General features: G+C 42.4%; 1 protein-coding gene across 1 annotated transcript in view; it reads left to right on the forward strand.

Annotated features, from left to right (window-relative positions):
• crppa (CDP-L-ribitol pyrophosphorylase A) overlaps positions 1 to 20,235 on the forward strand; it is an 83,055-nt gene that overhangs the window by 3,129 nt on the left and 59,691 nt on the right. The window contains exons 2-5 of the mRNA XM_085803487.1: positions 793 to 1,096; positions 7,068 to 7,217; positions 16,721 to 16,825; positions 18,324 to 18,369. Coding sequence (XP_085659613.1) covers positions 793 to 1,096; positions 7,068 to 7,217; positions 16,721 to 16,825; positions 18,324 to 18,369 — 605 coding nt within the window. The remainder of the gene's footprint in view (positions 1 to 792; positions 1,097 to 7,067; positions 7,218 to 16,720; positions 16,826 to 18,323; positions 18,370 to 20,235) is intronic.

Raw genomic sequence — 20,235 nt, forward strand, 5'->3', positions numbered from 1 at the left:
GCAGAGCCATTTTTACACCATACAAAAATTACAAAAAAAAAAAATTAAAACAATACAAAAAATTAAATCATCATCTGTCCCCAAAACATTTTATCATTAGTGTTGTGGAGTGGCAAACTTCAGGCCTGCAATCGAAAGCAAAGCAATTAATGCAGACCCTATGATGCTTAAGCCAGAGACCATTAGCTTAGCTTGCAGCTCAAGACTGGAGACAAGCTAGGTAGCTAACTACAACTTGTCATGTCTATGGCCTATATGGCTTCAAAGAAAAGCTTGCATTTGTTAATTAGAGCTCATTACAGCTGCTGGTAGTGAGATTTTATTGTGCTTGCAGCTTCCACCTGTTTTCAGGGTTTATGCTAAGGTAAGCTAAGCTAACCATTCACATATTTTAGAGAGTGGTGATGATTTTTTCGATTATTTCTTGTTGAAAAAAAGAAAATTTCCAAAATGTTATTCATTGAACAATCCTAAACACTGATTATTTTTTAACTTTTTAATTTTTATAGCAGCTTTTAGTTGTCTTTCTGTGCTACTGTAAATAGAATATCTTTGGTTGTTAGTCTGGCAGAATTTGTGATGTGTATGTTTTAAAGTCTGCAAGTTAAATCCATAATGAATGAACATATTGATAGGTTATTGACAGGACAGATTCCTACATGTAATGTAATGGATGAGTGTTGGAACCACCTCTCCTGCTCTGTCCACATCCCTTATCCCTCATCCTTTATAAACCAGACCTCGCTGAGCAGCCACTGTTGCTGAGCAGCCACTGTTGCTGTTCTCTCTCAGGGTGTCGTGGATCCAGAGCATCGTGGTGGTTGTTGCCAGAGAAAGCACGGACCTGATGACAGACATCGTCCAGCGCTTCCAGCACAGGAAGGTCCGCGTGGTGCCAGGCGGCGCCACCAGACACAGGTCCATCTGCAACGGCGTCCGGGCCCTGGGCGGGCCGGGGGAGGGGGAGGAGGAGGAGGGGGAGGGGGAGCGGCCGCCAGCAGACAGGCCCAAGGTGGTCATCATCCACGACGCCGTGCGGCCTTTTGTGGAGGAGGAGCTTCTGTACCAGATCACCATGGCTGCTAAGGAACAAGGGGTCAGTAGAAGATGGATTTGATCTGCTGATTATTTTCAGTTTTAACCCCCTGTTGTCTCCTTCTCCTTCTGGGTCAAATTGACCCAATCTGTTCCTTTCCTCCCTCCGTCCTTCTTTCCACAATCCTTTTCCCTTCCTTCTTTCCTTTCTTCCTTCCCTTCCTTCTTCCTTCCTCTTTTGATCCGATTGACCTGATCTGTTTCCTCCCTCCATCTTTCATTCCTTCCTTTTCCCTTCCTTCTTTCCCTTCTTCCTTCCTTCTTCTTCCTTCCTTGAACAAATCTGTTTCCTCCCTCCCTCCATCTTTCTTTCTTTCCTTCCTTTTTCCTTCCTTCTTTCCACAATCCTTTTCCCCTCCCTTCCTTCCTTCCCTTCCTCCTTCCTTCCTTGAACAAATCTGTTCCCTCCCTCCATCTTTCTTTCCTTCCTTTTCCCTTCCTTCTTTCCACAATCATTTTCCCCTCCCTTCCTTCCTTCCCTTCCTCCTCCCTTCTTCTTCTTTCCTTGAACGAAACTGTTCCCTCCCTCCATCTTTCTTTCCTTCCCTTTTCCCTCCCTCCCTTCCTTACTTCCTCTTTTGATCCAATTGACCTGATCTGTTCTCTCTCTATCTCTCTATATTTCCTTCATTTTTCCCTTCCTTCTTTCCTTCCTTCCTTCCTTCCTTCCTCCTTTCCCTTGTAGACAACTACAAGTAGAAAACTATCACATTCAAAAAGTTACAACCTTGATTTATTTGAAACACAATTGTTACTGAAATAACTCAAAACTGACAAGTTAAGTACCAAAGGACGTTCTCCCAGAAGCTTTGTGAACATATGAGACAAAACTGGAGCTTTTTGATCAAGTCACATCAGCTCATCATCGTACACAGATGCAAAAATGAAGCATACAAAGACAAGAACACTGTAGGCTACCTACTGTGAAACATGGATCAGGCTCAGTTCTGTTCTGGGGCTGCGTTGCTGCACCTGGCACAGGGTGTCTGGAATCTGTGCAGGTACAATGAAACCTCAAGACTATCAAGGCATCTGGAGACAAATGTGCTGCCCAGTGTCAGAAAGCAGGTCAGCTGTCCTCCAACAAGGTAATGACCCAAAAACTCACAGCTAAACACACCCAAGAATGGCTCAGAACAAAACATAGACTATTCTGTAGTGGCCTTGTATGAGCCCTGATCTAAATCCTATTGAACACGTGTGGAAGGAGCTGGAACATGAAGTCTGGAGAAGGAGCCTTCAGACCTGAGACATGGAGCAGTTTACTCACCAGGAACCCCCACAGGTGCAGAAGTCTCATTGAGAGTCATAGAAATCACCTGACTGCAGTGATTGGCTCAAAAGGTTGTGCAACAAAATATTAAGTTAAGATTAAGTTAAGGGTTCCATCCTTTTTGTCTGGGCCAGTTTCAGTAGTTTGTTTTTTAAAATAATTCTGTTGAACCACAATTTCAAAACAATGTCTGATTTTCATTATCCCTAAATTTCTATTTATTCTAACTTGTCAGTTTCAAGTTGTTTCAGTAACAATTGTGGGTTTTACTTTCTTTAACAGAAGGGTACCAACAATTTGGTCCACATCTGTATGTATATTCTTTTTAATTAGTTTTCTGTTGGTGGACTAATTAATTCATTGGCTGATGGATGCAGTGCTTGTTTTTTATAGCCTATGAATTATAAGGTCAATATATTTGTGCTTTGGTTTGTTGTTGAGATAAAACAAGACATCTGAACAACACACTGTGGACTCTGGGAAAGATTTTCTCATGTTTAATACTAATAGGCAAAGAATAGAATTGATTGAGAAAATAATGTTCAGATTAATAGAGAATAATCATTAATTGAAGCCGTGGCCTGTATGAGACAAAGTTGCAATAAATCCAAGGCAAATGTGAATTTGTCACTATGTCAGGGCATTTGAGACAAATAGATTTATAGATAATTAGCAAAAAATAATCAGATTGATCTATAACAGGGTGGGCAAACTTTAATATTTAACAGATGGGTGGGGTCTGTATCAGATGGATGGATGGTGTTTGTGTGAACTGATAGAAATAACATGTAAAAAGCCATTACCTAAAAGTAAAAGAAAACATACATTCAAATGACATCCAGTTTCAGTGAGAACAGTGTTGTCGGTCTTGCCAGTGCATTTGTGGTCTGGATTAAAAAGCCCTGCTCTATAATGAAAGGAATCAATAGTTGCAGCCATTTAACACAAAGCAATTCTGAGTTCCTACTAGTTTAACTTTGGCCAACGTTAAAACACGGCAGATATTAAGGTTTCAAACACAGAAATACATATTTCTTCTGTCAGCAATGAATGGAAATGAGTCTTTGCTCGCTTCAAACACTCAGTTACTCGTCCTCTGCCGTGACGAAGCCTTCAAAGCTCTGCGAAAAATTTGCAAATTAAAATAATCATCATTACCTCCATTTGTGAATATGAATTGAGGATGTATTGTCAATGTTTCCAGTAGTTTATGAAGGGCAGGATGTGTCTATTTCCAGGAGCAGTTCAGAGAGATTGTAATCCCTCTACAAATAGAGGAAACAAGCTGAAAACGCCAGTATTTCCTCATGCTTGGAAAGAGCTCCACATCTAATTTAATCTCAGCCGGAGCTCATACCTCACTGCTGCTTGTGCCTTTGAGAAGCAGAGAAGGTCATTCACATCACAGCTACAAGTATAAACAGATCCATCACGCTGAGCAGCAGCTGAGTGGAGGCCTTCACCTGGTGGGAAAAACACGCCACTGTTGTACGTGTAGATTTGTCAACCAAGTAGTGTGAGTGTAAACAAAACAAACAGTAAAGAAACTGACAAAGTCAAGATTCCCAGAGCCGTGCTCACACCTACGACGACAAATAGTCCCTCTGACGACAAATAGACCCTCTGATCGCCGCCTCCATCTTTTCCCAAAGTGTTTATCAGATTGACGGTGTTTATTTCATCAGTGACGGATGGAAAACACCAGGTCGGAGAAAACTCACACGTTCATCTGCACCCTGATTCATGCGTGAGGTTTAGCTGAATGCACACACTAAAACAGTTGGGTTAAAAAATAACCCAATTTTAACCCAACTGCTGGTTCAAATAAGAACAAACCCCTTTTTTGGGTTAATATTAACCCAACGGGTTGGGTTATTCTTTTTTTTTTTTTCTTTTTCTCTTAACCCATTGGGTTAAAATAAAAAAGGGGTTTGTCCTTCTTCAAACCAGCAGTTGGGTTAAAATTGGGGTTGTTTTTTTTTAACCCAACAGTTTGGTTGTTAAAAACTACAGAGAGTGCTCCAAACTTTTCTACCAAGTGACACCACTGTCACAGAAATGAATGGCAGTGGCGTCACTGGTTAACAAGTTTGGAGCGCTGCCTGCAGACCTAGATTGAAAAGTGGTTAAGTGGTCCTCCAAGTACAATTACTTATCATTAGTACCTCTTCAAAAGAGAAAGAAAACTTTCTCGATTGATTATCTTATGTTATGTTACTTGAACAACCCAGGAATTGGGTTAAATTCATAGCCTATAACCCTGAAAATGGGTTACACTCTGGAACAATAACCCAAAATAATTAACCCAACACCAATAACTCAGAAATTGGGTTACAGAGATAACCCAACATTTTTTAGTGTGCAGGTCACACAGGTTGTGAAAAAAAAAAGACAAGAGCTCTCTTTTTTTTCTTTGTGTGTGTGTGAGGTTTTGTGATGAACTTTCGCAGCAGGCGGTCTGGTGTTCATTATTCCTCCTGCTCATGACAGAAAGCCTGTCTGCACTGTGAAGCAGGAGATTAATTTTGATTTTAACAGCATGTGTAACACGCAGAACACATGTTTGCTTTCCTTTCACTCGCAGCAAAGTTTTTATCCCGCACACGCTCGCTGGCGTCCGCGCCGCTGGAAGCTGGCTTTAATCACGCTATAGAGAGGAGGTGAAAATATTATCGCGCAGACGATGATTATTTTCAATATCCGAGGGAGGAAGTGTGAGCGCTGCGAGCTCCAGCTGGCTGCTGACGAAAAGTAAATGTGCAGCGGCGGCTGGACAACTCATGGTCAACTTACTCAACTTTTCTTGGGTGTCTACATCACTCTCTGGTTTTCATTCATAAATATAAGGTTTAATTCATGATTACCTGTGCTGATTATACAGACGTTACAAAACACTGCCTTTCCATCGTCCCTATAGGAAGAGGAGTCGTCGTTAGGGACGTAACACTGTGTTTACAGTAGTTGTGGGGTCAGGCAGTGGAGTTGCCTATAGCAACAGATGTGACAGCTCAGCAGTTTTTCCTATTTTCTGTCTTCATCTTTGAGCTGTTTATTAACATGACAGAGTTGTTTTCGAGGTAAATGCAGAGACTGCTGCCGAAAAACTGCCCCTGACAGGAATGCACATTAGCGGTTTTGCATTAATTCGCCTCTACAGTACAACGACTCTGTGTGGTAACGTTGTGTTATTATCTCATAGCGTGGTGAATGTGCAGGTCACAACTTGTCCACCAGAGCGTTGTGGAGTTGTTGGATTGTGTATTTGATGAGTTTGATGAGGGAAACCAAGAAATCCCATTAGCCTCCGTAGCGTAGCTCTGAACAGCTCACGTCTCTGCTCCACCGTTCTAAAAATAGCTTGCACCGACAATTAAAGGTAACAAACCTACTGCTAAGACTTTATGGCAATGGGCCAATTTGCCAAAATGTTGAACTATCCCTTAAAAAACTGATCAGTTTCCCGAAAGATTTGAAGAAACTTCAACTTCATTTCATGCTGCACAGTCTGGATCTTCTGTTCAATGGCATTGAATGTCATCTAACTATTCACAAAACTAAAACAATAAATAATACAACAGATAATCGCAGCAGTCGACACATTTCAGAGTGAATATTGTGATTTTAACCCATAGACTGTAAAAAGAATGGACGTAGCGTCCGTGACGTCCCCCATTGGTTTTGGGGAGTCGTTTTTGTGACTCAAATATGGCGGCCTGAACAGCGCCATGTTGGATTGGCCGGCCGAGAGCCCGCCCACTGGCCTCGAAGCAGCTGTCCACGGAGCTGCTCGGACCTGTCACTCAACGTTTCCGCGCCCTAATTGGCCAGAGTTTTAACCTAATAACAGTAAAACGGTAGAGTTAAAAAAAAATTCACCCCCCTCAGAGTGTGTGCGGGGGTAGAAACTATCGATTGAGACGAAAAAACGCTCTGACACCAGGCTTTTAACATGTTTACTGAGGATGTAAAGTCGGCGATTTTAACATGGGGGTCTATGGGGAATGCTCCCTTCTGACACCAGCCCCCAGAGGAAGCCGGGGGGATTGCAGTTTTTTGAACGCGGAAGTGAGCTTCACTTCTCAGACCGACAACTGCCCCCTTGTTTTAACCTCAACCAAGATGTTACTCCAATATTCTTTTGTCTGTCTTGACATCTTTGTTCTTTACTGTAATTTAATATAGATTAAGGTATTTATAAAATATGGATCTGCTTGTAAAATCAAGATTCAAAACAAGCCAACTAGTGTTTGTCATGTCTTTTTCTCTGATGATGTCATATAGTGTGTCCTAAATTGCATACTTTTGCACTTGCACTTACACTTAATATTTTGAGTACAGAAGTGCAATTGACTGTATCCATATAAATATGGAATATATTTAAACTAGGGCTGTCAAACGATTAATTTTTCTAATCGCGATTAATCGCATTTTTTCCATAGTTAACTCGCAATTAATCTCTATTAAAAATATTATATATGGCGCTTTGGACTTTCAACACTCCAAAGTGTTATAATCTGGTCCCACACTCCAGTCCTCCAGTCCAGCAGACAGAGGACAAAATGGGCCGCGATTAACCACGATTAAAAAATTTAATCGCGTTAATTTTTTAAATTAATCTGATCGCGATTAACACGTTAACTCTGACAGCCCTAATTTAAACCAAATACTAAAAGCTGAAACCTCTTTTTTCTTCATTCAGGCGGCTGGAGCCATCCGACCTCTTGTCTCCACGGTGATCGCCACCACATCCGAGGGATACCTGGACCACTCCCTGGAGCGAGCGCGCTACAGAGCCAGCGAGATGCCTCAGGGTTTCACGTACGACGTCATCTCTCAAGCCTATCAGAGGGTAGGAGCTGCCTTCTCTTTTACCTCTAACACACCTGAGGGCGTCGGTGTGTCAGTCAGAGTCTAGAATGAACTGATGAACCACCCTGGAGGTTTTATTGGAACTATTGATGCATTCAAGTGTGGTAAACGTCACATAGTATGAGCAATGTGTCTGCTGGTTACAAAAAAACCCAATGCCATAGCAACCAGTCTGTCACTGTAACTGAAACACAGATGTTCTAACTTCATATAAAAAGTTGAACTAATTCATTGACTTTATTACATTTTAAAAATGTATTTGATTAATTTATTATCATTTATAACTTTTTGAATTTTACACAAAACGTTACATAAGAGCCCACATAGAGAGGTGCGCTACAAAACTGTCAGTAGTTATCAGACCGTGCTGCTCAGCTGAGGATGTCAGAGCTCAGGGCCTTTTAATGACATTTGCACATGCAATCAAAAGTGCGATTTCCACAACAGCAACAGCAACACTTGATCTCACAAGACGGAAAAAAAAAAAAAAAATCCTGCAGGCATGAGTCGCTCGCTCGCTACCCAGTGTGAAATAATTACAAAACAAGTCTCTGGAAGCTTCAGAAACGTCAGTCAGCCCCAGATTTATGCCGCAAAAATTACACCACTTTAAGACGACAAAGGAACTCTATGGCTCTCATACATCACAGTCCCTCATTGTTTGGGCTGATGCGCCAGAACCTGCAGGGTCTTTTCACTGGGAGCAGCTCGCGGCCGTTCGGTGCTATCGTTTTCACTGCATCTGGGAAAGAAATGACATGTTAATACATTCTGTCACACTGCAGCAAGATTAGTCTGTGGAACAAAAAGTGAGCGAAGGCCGAGCTGGAAAAAAAACAAAAAAAACTGAAGTGACATGGCACATTTAGGTGGATTCGGATTAATAGTCTGAGCAGTAGAGCGCGTTTTTAATATGTGTACCTGAAAAAAATGGAAAGAATTCCTCAGCTGATGTAAACCGTAAATGTGTTGATTCTCCTCCGAAGGCGGCGGCTTATTGTAAAGACCTGGCAGCACGGCTTAATGCGGCAGAAGTTGAACCTATTTATTTTTCAGACACTTTGAGTTTGCTATTTCAACCTTGACTCCATTTGATGGGTTCTTCCGATAGCCGCTTTAAAAAAAAAAAAAAAAAGAACCGCTGCAAACTTTGAGCTAAGAGCTAAAGCATGCCTCCAATTGGAGCCCCATTAGACTGCAGGTTATTTTTATTCCTGGCACATGTGGACGTGGAGATTGCTTTCAGAGCCTTATTGGCTTTGGCCTTTTTCAGAAAATGAGCTCACGTTTGCGCTGCAGTGTCAAGGCCGGTCAAGTTGCGAAAATGGAGACAAACTATGGAGGTCGCTGGGGACGGAGGAGGAGGAGGAGGAGGAGGAGGAGGAGGAGGAGGAGGAGGAGGAGGAAGAGGAGGTCGGGGGGTCGACTGACTGAGTCTCTCCTCTTGTTTTTCGTCCCGTTCAAAAGAAGGGAAGTGTCAGGTTAGGACTGTAGGACATGTGCATGAAAAATCTCCAGAGCTGCACATTTGTAGCCGGGCATCCATTGAGCACAGAGGAACTCAGGGCTGAAAAGACAAAGGGGGGGGGGGGGGACACTTTATCCACTCCCCACTGACGGCTTTTGTGCTGGGAGAAAACGCTAAAGGTTAAATTACCTCAGGACCCAGAGCGCATTTCTCCTGTAATTTCTCTCTCTTCACTCCCAGGGTCTCTGGAATAAAAGACCCCTCTCTCTTTTATAGCTTGATAAAATATTACCCAGGTAGCAGGGTAGCAGGAGTTGGTCTTTGTAGTCCGGACTGTATTTTAAAGCAAAATGAGCTCATCGATTCGCCTGGATCCAAACTTCCATGTGACCTGCACAAGCTGAGCTTTCCCAGCGAAGGAAACGTCACCGGCACAATGAGCTGTAAAAATATTCATCTTAAATCAGGTTGGTTGAGGGAGAATAAATCACAGCAGCAGTGATGACATTAAATACAGACATAACAAGGGCTGGATGTCATATGACACTGGTGCCGACATAATACCTTAGATGATAAAATGATGGCGTTTAAAGCTGCTTTAATGAATATTTTATAATAGCACTGGATCAAATGACTCTGTAATGCAAAAGTCATCATTTGTTGCCCAACTGTCTAAATTCTCAGCAGAGAGTTTTTATTTATCATCTTCAGGGCTTCATTCTGGTGACAGGACAGCCAAGCAGAGAGAGGGTGAAATGCCCAACAGCGCTGTGACACATTTTAACCTTTATTGAGAAAGAATTGCAGCACCAGATTGCATTGGTATTAAAGGGATAGTTCAACACTGGCAAATTGGCCCATTGCCATAATCCCTATAGTTTTAGGAGTAGGTTTGTTACCTTTAAAGGGGAATTGCCGTTTTTTACAATCTGGACCTTATTTCTAAAATAAAATACGATCATTTACTCACACAGATAACTTTGGTGTCATTACAAGTCGTTCCGACGAAATGAGCTCCAGCCGAGAGGCGCGTATATCCATATAATGCGAGTCTACAGGGCAGCAGAATGCAGCCTCTAAATAACACATTATCTGCCACGATACTCGTTCATTTCACCAATATTTTGTAATGATACACTAGTGCTATTCCCCTCTTAGTCCGGGATTAGCTGTTATCAACATCTGTGGTCGTTGACCTACTGACCTCTGACCTGGATGATGTCATCTCCGACCGCTGCCCAGCGCGGCTAACTTGCTACCGCTAATGCTGCGGTTGGTTTCTGCGTGTTTCTGACTTGTCAGAACAAAATGAGCAGCTGGACGAAGTTCAGCTTCCACAGGCTTCCTCTCCTCAACCTGGACTCACTAAAGCTCCGGCTAGTTGAGATAAAAATGGACCCGAATGCCGAAGCAGAATGATTATTATCAGAATGAGCTGTGCAGCGCTCAGAGATGACATCATCCAGGTCAGAGGTCAGTAGGTCAACCTACAGACCCCGGATGTTGATAACAGCTAACCCCGGACTCAGAGGGGAATAGCACTAGCCTATCAGAACTAAATATTGGTGAAATGAACGACTTTCACGGCGGATAATGTGTTATTTAGAGGCTGCATTGCGCTGCCCCGTGTACTCACATTATATGGATACGCGGCTCTCAGGCCGCAAGCTGCTCAGAGCTACGCTAGAGGCTCATGGGATTTCTTGGTTTCCCTCATCAAACTCATCAAATACACAATCCAACAACGCTCTCATGGACAAGTTGTGACCTGCACATTGACAACCTATGAGATAATAACGGAACGTTACGAGACAGAGTTGTTTTAGAGACAGATGCATGCAGAGACTGCTTGCCCCCAACGGGAACGCACATCAGCGGTTTTGCACGAATTTTCCAAATGCATCTGTTCGCCTCACACTCTTGGCCGATTTTGAGTCTGTTGTTGAGTTCTGTATCAGGTTTCTGCGCCAACTTGCCATGCTGACCTGACCAAACTAATGCTGACTGGTGCAGACGAGGTCCAAATGTGAATCATAGGTAAAGTTGGGCAACTGGGAGCAGCAAAGTCTGGTAGCTTTGAGTTTTTACTCAACCTTTGCTTCATTTTTGTTGTGTTTTTGTATGTTTTTGTCGTATTTTGTCAACTACTGATGGATACTTCTGTGTGGAGAGAGAGGAGCTTCTTTCACTGAAAATGGAGCAAGTCTGGAGGACGCCGCCCTGTTGCCATGCTGCTGGTGGTGCAAAGGTTAAAGGCCTGGAAGTGGAGATGAACTAGGTCCTTTCTGCTGTCAGTCATCAAGGGGAAGATCAACTCTCTGCCCATCAAGAGTGATGAGCCGGAGATACTGGTGACGACTCAGAAAGTAGACATTTTTTCAAATCCAACAATACTTGTGTACATCCCACCAACGGCTACTGCTGAAGTTCCATGTGAAGTTCTCCATGAAGTTGTCGCTAGGATACAGGCCAAACATCCTGAGGCCATTCAATCATGTTTCCCTGATGGGCTCACTGGGGGATGTGGTGGAGAGATGAAGACTGAAGATGGTGGAGGCCGTCCTGAACAACTGGGATCATCCACTTCCTGGCACCTTGGTGGAGCAGGAAAGCAGCAGTGGTGGTGGACGGCTCCTTCTCTTTGCTGCAGGACCAAGAAAGAAGACTCTTTGTACCTCCAGCCATCAGGCTTTTTTATTCTTCTGCAAATGGTCGGTGAGCTGACAGACAAATGAATTTCTCTTTGGGGATTAATAAAATAATTTGTATTCGTATCGTATTTAGTGATGCAGTTCAATGTCCAATGTATTCAGGAAACGACTTTGCACCTCTGCAGCGTGAGGGACGACAGGACAGAATCCTGCATCAGAAGACGTGGTTTCTCTCTACTAGACCCTGATCCTCTGCTGCTGCTGCATTAACACACATGTTTTACTGATACAAACTTCAAGGTAGAACATGAGTCACCTCACGTGGATCCTGCTCAGACAACACCAAACACCAAAACTAGGGCTGCGGGATCTTCTCCGTACTCAGAGCTTTCATCACCTTGTGAAACCACCAGCGGTTGCAGGCTAACTGGATCAGAACAAACTGAATCTGTGGCAGAGAAATGAGCTGCTCCATTTGTAAAACATACAGCGCTGCACCTTTCAGGTCCTGTTTCTTTAGATTTTGCACCTTTATATTTATTTCCCTTCTTTGAGATGTGATCTTATTGTGACACTGCCCACTTCTGTCATAGCGTGTGTAGCTCCTGTCAGAGATGTTTATGTTATGTAAGTCATTATAGAAAAAAGCATCACATTTGCATGTGTAGCATTTTCCTTCAGTAAAATCCACCAGAGCCACATGTTTTTAACCTACTAATGAGCCTTGGAAACATTTTCTTGAAAATCCATGGAAACAAACTGATGGAATAAACAATGCAAGATCTCCGCTGTTGCGACGGGCCCATAAAATGTAATCTGCTTAAACACTTACTATAAAAGTTGTTAAAGCATCTTTGGTTTTTGAAAATAACAGGTGTTTTTGTTGCAAACTGTGACCCAATTTGGTAGAAACCCCCTCGCAGAGTCATCCAGAGGAGATACATTCCTGTGGGTCTCAGTGTTGTGAAGTCTTTTTCAATTGAGAATGGGAAACAAGATTTAAGATTTAAGAGGAAGAAGAGAAAGGGAAACACTACAGGATCCTGAAATAGATGACGCTGCTCCACCCAGATGAACGAGTAAACACGGAACAACTGTGCGCTGTGCACCACCGCTGGCACCAGACGACCAGACGGTTTTGCAACTTCATGCACAAGCAGGATGAAGCATTCGCGTATCGTGCACGGTGGAAACGTGGGAAAATGTCTCATGATCTGAAGGAACCCCAGCTCGCACCTTTTAAATCTTAATTCAAGAAGATAAGAGCGTTGCAGCACCAGCGCTCCCTTGGCCAAAGAAAACAGAATCCACTCAAGTATCTTTTGAAAAATGTGGTGATGGCAGCTTTGTATTACGAGACAGTTGCTCCGCAGCGAAGACGCAGTGAAACGGCTCCGGATTGTGAGATATTTGATGAAATATGTGCATAAAGTTCAAGTGAAGGGGCCAGATTATCTGAGGAATGCCTGGACAGCAGAGCAAGTGGTAGATCAGAGAGGGCACAGCAGGTCAGGTTGTGATTTGACAGAACGTGAACCTCCTGACAGTAACAACGTGAGGCTGAACACAGCTGATGGACTTCTCAACGGGCCCTGAAATTAAAACGCGACCCGGCCCGACCCCGTTGAAGCCCCGATCTAACAGACCAGCTACTTCTGCTCAAACTGCTGAAGAAGTTCATGCTGGATAGATTTCCATTGGTCTAGAGCATACATGGGCATTTTACGGCCCGCGGGCCAGACCCGGCCCGCATGCCGTCTCAATCCGGCCCGCGAGCCGAAGTGCGAGCCGAACTGGTATTATGACCCGATTGCTTTTATTACGTTGATGCGCACTAATCAGCTGTTTGAAACAGTGACAGCCCTGTTAGAACAGGAGCCTGCACATCGCAGACAGAAAGTAACAACGTAACCTCCTCCAGGTAGAAGACAGTGATGAACGGCTGCTCAGTCTCTTTCTCTGTCTGACACCAGAGCTCCGACGGAGGAGAGAGAGCAGCCGCTCTGCTGCAGCTTTTCTCCACAGCGGAGTTTCTGACCACCGCAACCTGTCAGCGGTAGCCTAGACCGCGGGACCGGGCCGGTGTTTCACAACCCTCCGTCAGCCGAACCATAACTGCTGACGGTTATAAAGCAACATCGCGGCACCTAATTATTATTTCTCAAACACTAAGGTTTAGCAAACTGTGATTAAATCGCTGGGTTTTCTGACGTGATCGACCATAGGACTGATTGTAGCCACCAATGGCTACGCTTGTAATCAAATCAGTCTTTTTTTTCATGTTGGTGCTGTTAGGCAGCAGCAAATTGTGTTTCTTCATAAATAAAAGGTTATCTACATACAAATAGAACAGTCTCACTGAATCAGAACTGAAAAGGATCTGAGTGCTTAATTATAATATTCAGGTGTCTGTGAACATTATTAATTGGTGCAGTCATTTATGGTCAGTAAGTTTTGATAAAACAATCTGCCTTGAGTCCATATTTATATCATAATACAGCATGTTTCTTCAGTGATCTGTGATGGATAAAAGTTGAAAATGCGATTACATTGATTGTGGGCGGTCAGCCTATTGTAATGCAATCATTTCCACCAAATATATGTAGTTATATAGGCTAATATATAATTATATATAATTCAGCAATAAATATTTGATGTTTCAATTTGATTTCGAATCGTGTGGCCCTTCACTCACTTTATCAGAGTCAGTGTGGCCCTCTGGAAAAAATAATTGCCCACCCCTGGTCTAGAGTCAGAGGTCACTGGCTGGCTGCTGACCTTTCTCCTCCCACCAGTCTACAGAGATCTCCCTGTGCACTGCTAATCTCCAAATCAGAACTACAGATTTATGAGAATTGTATTTGTCACTCTCCTCAGAGAATCAACTCTTGTCACTGGGATTTCTCTTGAAGGACCTAAGCAACAGAAACTTAAAGCAGAAGTAAGCGATCCGGTCGTTTTGGCTAATGCTGCGTTCCAGGCAGGCTTTTGAAACCGTAAATTACAGCTTCAAGTCACGACTTTGTAGCGTTTCAGGCAACCCACTCGTGTTTCTCCGACCTGTTTTACCTGTGAAAGTCACTATAACGGCCACTCGTAACTTCTGACCCGTGAACTCGTACCAGATCGAACTGGTACCACTTCACGGTCGGAAAAATACGAGTTACGGGTTGCCTTGAACGCACCATAACAGTCCTCGTCCCTACGTCACCACATTCATGCGCATCCCTTGGCTGCACACACAGCCCTTCATGCCGTTCTCTCTCCTCATTGGATAAAAATTGTAGGATACAAGGAAAGTTTTCTCCTGGGCTCAGAGCAGAGCAGAGTGACTGACAGACCCGTGTTTCAGACCAAACACTCTATAGAAGTGATTGCTGTCGGAAGATATAACTATTTAAGACTTATATTAACACAAAAATATCACTTACTTCTGCTTTAACTTTGCACATAAGATCTGTCACAGTCTAATCAGCAGAGTTGACGTTCAAAAAGAGCATAAACTGTAAAATCACTAGTTAGGTTAGGTAAGGTTAGTTAGTCCAAAACTTTTGTTTTGTTTGTTGGAATGATCATTGTAGCCACAGGGGCCATAGAAAGTATCAAGACTTATAAACAATATTACTGCCAATACGATAATAATAACTTAATCGAAGGGCTGTCAAAGCCCTGTGTCCTTTCAACACAACTTTTTTTTTGATGCACCAATAACACACGTTCTGTTATATTGATCTTTGACCTGACCCAATGACTGAAATGAATCAGCTCTCAGTCTCTGCTACCAGTTTGATGGTGCTGCAATGAATAATGAAACAATGGTGACAGGGAAATGAATGGAGTTGAGTTGCTCACAGTCAGCAAAGCATGCTGCATTTTTGTAACTAAATGTCACTGCGTTCGGTAATCGACTTGTTAGGGCTTCCACATTAGTAGGAAGTGACTGGAGGAGAGTGGGTGAGTTCCTCAGACCATGGGTTAAACTTACTGCGGAATATGACTTTAAAAACAAAGTGCTTCAGCACGAGCAAGAAGCACTTGCTGTAAGAAGTAATGTTACAACATAAAGCTGCAAAGTCAGGCCAAACTAAAGCAGGTTGAGTTAAAGAAGGAAGTAGATGCAGAATAAAGTTATTAAAAGGACAAGATAAAGTAACAAAATCATTTATTTTGTAAAACATTGGACTTATGCTGATCTTTAATAATGTGCATTTTAAACACTCCATCAACTATTATTACTGCTACAATTATCCCTCTCTTCCTATCTTTATATACACTGTTGCCAAAAGAGTTGAAATAATTGTGTTTTCAGACACATTCCTCTTTTTATTCCTATTTATACACATCAGTAATCACCTTTGACCAGGTGCAGTGATTTCATACTGAGTCCAAGTTAACCTGGTGAAACAAATTCATGTATGTGGACTGGACACAGTATGCCACGACGTGCCAGGGGCCATACTCAATATTAGAGAATGAGTGACATTTTATAGCGTAATATTGGACATTCTTATGCATGAATATGTGTCTCTGTTGAACAGACCAAGGTTGAAAAATTGAAACAAAACCCTCAAATTCTACTTTTTTTAAGCCTGAATACACAGTTTGCAAAGGTTGATTGTGGTTTAATTTTCACAGTAGTATGTTTGTAGGAGATTGATCAATACCATCTTTTTTACAATATACACACAATATTAAAGACATTTTTTTTTATTCCATTCATGGTATACATACTACACATAGTTGCACATATGTACATAATGTACACATTGTCACCATGAATGAAAAGGAGCCGGATGAAGAAAACTTATCGTACCTGCCCCTCTCTGTTACTATAATTACACTGGCTTACTCCAACACCAATATTATACTCTATTTCAAAATATTAAGAATGATGAAACATAGTAGTGACAAGAAAACAAACAAAATAGCAGCGGACACCACTCGTCTATCTATCTTTTCTTTTTTCCCTTCTTTTTCTCTTTCGCCTTATTTTTTGTAGACGCTTATCTTTTCTTTTTTAAATATTTTCTTAAGCTGAGACATACTTGTACAACTTTTCAATTCCTTGCTTTGTGAATGCCATCATTTTACACATACACATACAGATATACAAACATACACTTTATCTATAAGGAATACATCATACTGTCACAATCGTTTCATGAGAAGAGGTTAAAAAAATATTATTCCAACATGCAACAGTGCATATACCACTGTCAGTGAAAGTAAATGCATCATCCAGCTGGTTGCAGCCACTTGCTCTTCCAGCCCTGCAGCAGTGGAACAACACAATGTCCCACGGTTTCTCCTGTCCAACCAGCTGTCCTCCTCAGCCCCGTCCTCTCTGTCCTGTCCCCTCTGCAGTGCACCGAGTCCGACTTTGACTTTGGCACCGAGTGTCTCCATCTGGCTTTGCAGTACTGTGGCACCAACGCCAAGCTCATCGAGGGTCCGCCAACACTGTGGAAGGTGAGCTCGCCAGGATCCTGGTTTGGGTTGGGGATTGTGGATCTGGTAATAGTTTGGGCAGCACAGCTGTGTGCCCACTCTTTATTTATCATATGGGCACAAAGAGAGTTCATGAATTAAAAGTGAGAGTTGCTGGCAGAGGAGGAAACCCCTCATATATTGAATGTGACATCTAGGATTAGCGTGTGGAGATTAGGTGAAATCTAAATGTTTTGTTCTCAAGCCTCCATAAGATCATGTAACTTGACATTTTAAAGATTAAGTCCAAATTAAAAAAGACATGTTTTTCTAGTTCCACTCAGCGTTATCTAACCGTGGAGATAGTTTTGGTTTAGTGTGCTGAGGTTTTGAGATTTTGGTCTCCACCCTGGTACAATGGACCAGGTCTGAACTTTGTTTGTGGTGCTAAAAGCTTTAAGGGACGACATTTAAATGACATTAAGAGAACCAGTTGTTTTTGTAGGAACAGTGCCCTGCTGACTCCATGATCCAAGATCATCCTGAGTGGTGGTTCCCCAACGTCTGCATAGAGATGAATAGAAAGCTGAGTGACCTCATGCTGCAGGTCTATGAACTCGGAGCAGCTTCAGCACAGCAACATTTTCTCTTTCTTAACCACTGCAAATTCAGCTGAACAGATTCTGGGCTGCTGTGCTCCCTGCTGTTTCTGCTTGTTTTTGCAATGATTATCGTTCCTAGACAAGAACAGATGTAACCAAACTACAAATTCTAATTCTGTCAATGCAGAGTTCTTCAAAGCCCCAAATTGATGTACTTGTGGTATAAATAAACATTTGATGTATTTTCTACCTTCTCATACTGTACCTATACTTTTTATTTACTCAAAGTCAAAGTAATTTTATTTGTCGATTACCACAAGAGCAACGAGACAAATTGAGACCCGGCCCGGACATTAAGACCTTACAGTCTGGAGAGCTGGAAGCCACTGCGTACGTCGGCCCGCCATGACTTGTGATTATTCTCTCTTTCATTATTATTTTTCAAAACTACAGGTTATGACGTCTAAGCTTAATTCTAATGTATACATTGCAGAGATTTAAAAAAAAACCTCCTGCCAGACACCAGCCTTTCACTGCTTTGAATTAAATTGAATTAATTATTGCTTCCTTCACCAATGTGAGACAATGACAGATGAGCCACATCGCTGGACAGGCCTGGACTATGCCAAGATACCAAGCAAACTCTAAACAAACAGCTGTCCCAATGCTGCTAAGTAGAGACACAAGGTCACAGTATCAGAGGTTGTTTTCAATAATGCGGAGCTGTGTCTCTGAAACGCTGCAGCCTCATCTCTTTGGACGGAGACGCTGCATTGAACAACAATGTATTTTCTAGATAATGAGTACGATGATAAAAAAAATATTCAGCTTCATCTCATCATCCATGCCTTCTAGAATACATGTCCAAGTCATGCATTTTCGTTTTGTTTAGTTTTTTAATTTCTCTGAACTGACTCTTTACACTACTTTGTCTCCAGGTGACCTACAAACGAGATTTAGCTGCTGCAGAGTCCATTATCAAAGGTGAGCTGTCTTTATTACATCACATCACATTTCTTTCCATCCTATGTGCTTCATGGACTTCCATCTTTATACATTATATGCCCACAATATTTGTGCAGGTGTACACACACACACACACACACACACACACACACTAGATATAGTGCCTATAGATAGTCATCATTCTCTGCCAAAAGGAAGGACACAGGATTTTGAGAGTCGATTGTCGAGGCCCATATGTTGAATTTTTGTCAAATTGTCGGCCTAATTCTTTTTTTTTACAGCAGCATCAGCAATGCAGAGGGTGGAAAATATTCTACACTGTACTACTTCATTTTAGGATAAAACACATGGCTGTAATGTCCAGTATTCAGCACCTTTTAAACTTCTAATAAATACTCCGGACCTACTCCGGACCGCTGGAAGCAAAATATAATTCACAAATACACATGAAAATCCCACAAGCCCCACCCCCCGACATTTCAACTCTATTTTTTTTTTTTGTCAAAGTGAGCACGTGTTGATTGTCGGTCGTTTTGTCGAGAAAAAAAAGTCCCATCCCTTGTCTTGAGGGATTCCACCACTACTAGTATGTGGTGGAATAGGAAAAGTGCAGGATAAAGTTGTGGAAAGGCACAAGCTGAAGGCTACAGAAAGATTTCCAAGGCTTTAGCTAGCCTTTTGAGGAGCGCTCATAGCATCATTAAGAAGTAGAAAAGGTATGGCACCACCAACACCTGGCTTAGATCAGGATGACCGAGCCACTGACTGAACTCGAACAATTCTACAAAGAAGAATAGACAAATACTCCTTAATCCAGCTGTGCAACGCTATGGAGACATGACCAGAGAGACTGATGGCTGTAATCACAGCAAAAGGTGACTCCAAGTATTCAATCAGGAGAAAGATGACTTTTCCAACCCTGTTATTCTAGTTTTTAATTGTTTTTATTAAAGGGACAATGAGGAGTTTTGGAAAAGCAAAGTGTTTCCTCACTACATTTATGAGCCCCGCACCGTGAAATTCTTTGACCGGCGCAAGACAGACTCATGTTTTCAATCATCAAGAATTAAAGTCAGAGGTTGGAAGACGATCACATACCGTCGTAGTTCCCACCATAAACGGAGATTCGGTGGCGTTATTCTCATGAGCGTCCGCGAAACCGAAAGTAAAGAAACGCTGGTCGGCTCGCCCAGCATTTCCACCACCACTAATAATAACAAAATAATGATAGAGACAAAACCATAGATTTATCGAAAATGGAGCCATTAACAAGTGGTAGCATAGATTCATCCACATTAATATGAGACTTTTTTATTGTCGCGGAATTGTTCGTTCTGCCGCTGGAGAAAACTCCTTGTTGTCCCTTTAATTTTCAGAACTGTCATAATTTGTTTTCATTAGTTTGATGTTGTAAAGGTAAATGTATGACACTGTATGACAAATAATCTTGCTATTTCAAGGGGGTATGATCATTTTCTATAGGCACTGTAGATGCATAGTACGTACACACACACACACACATGAAAGAGTGACGGCAGCAGGTTAAATGGCCTGACAGGAGCAGTGTAAAGTGTTTTGTCTGTTTTTGAGTCGCAGCTGAATAGGTGACATTGGCCCCTCCAATGGCTCCCCACTGTACTCAGAGGGGATCATTGTTGAGCTGGGTTGAAAAAGGGCGTGGGCGCAGCGTCTGTGAACACTACAGAGAGCAAGTCAGGACAAGGGAGACAATCACAATCAGAGAAATGGAAATAAACACAAGCCCTGTATTTCACCCCAGCAGCACCTGGACCAACAATCACCTGTTTGATGGTGACATAAGGTGCACGCTGATGATTCCCAGGGCCTCTGAAGTCAATGAATTCATTGTGTGTGTTTTTGAGA

Source organism: Trachurus japonicus, chromosome 16, assembly GCF_045865225.1.
Source record: "Trachurus japonicus isolate A0001 chromosome 16, Traja_1.0".
Taxonomy (NCBI): domain Eukaryota; kingdom Metazoa; phylum Chordata; class Actinopteri; order Carangiformes; family Carangidae; genus Trachurus; species Trachurus japonicus.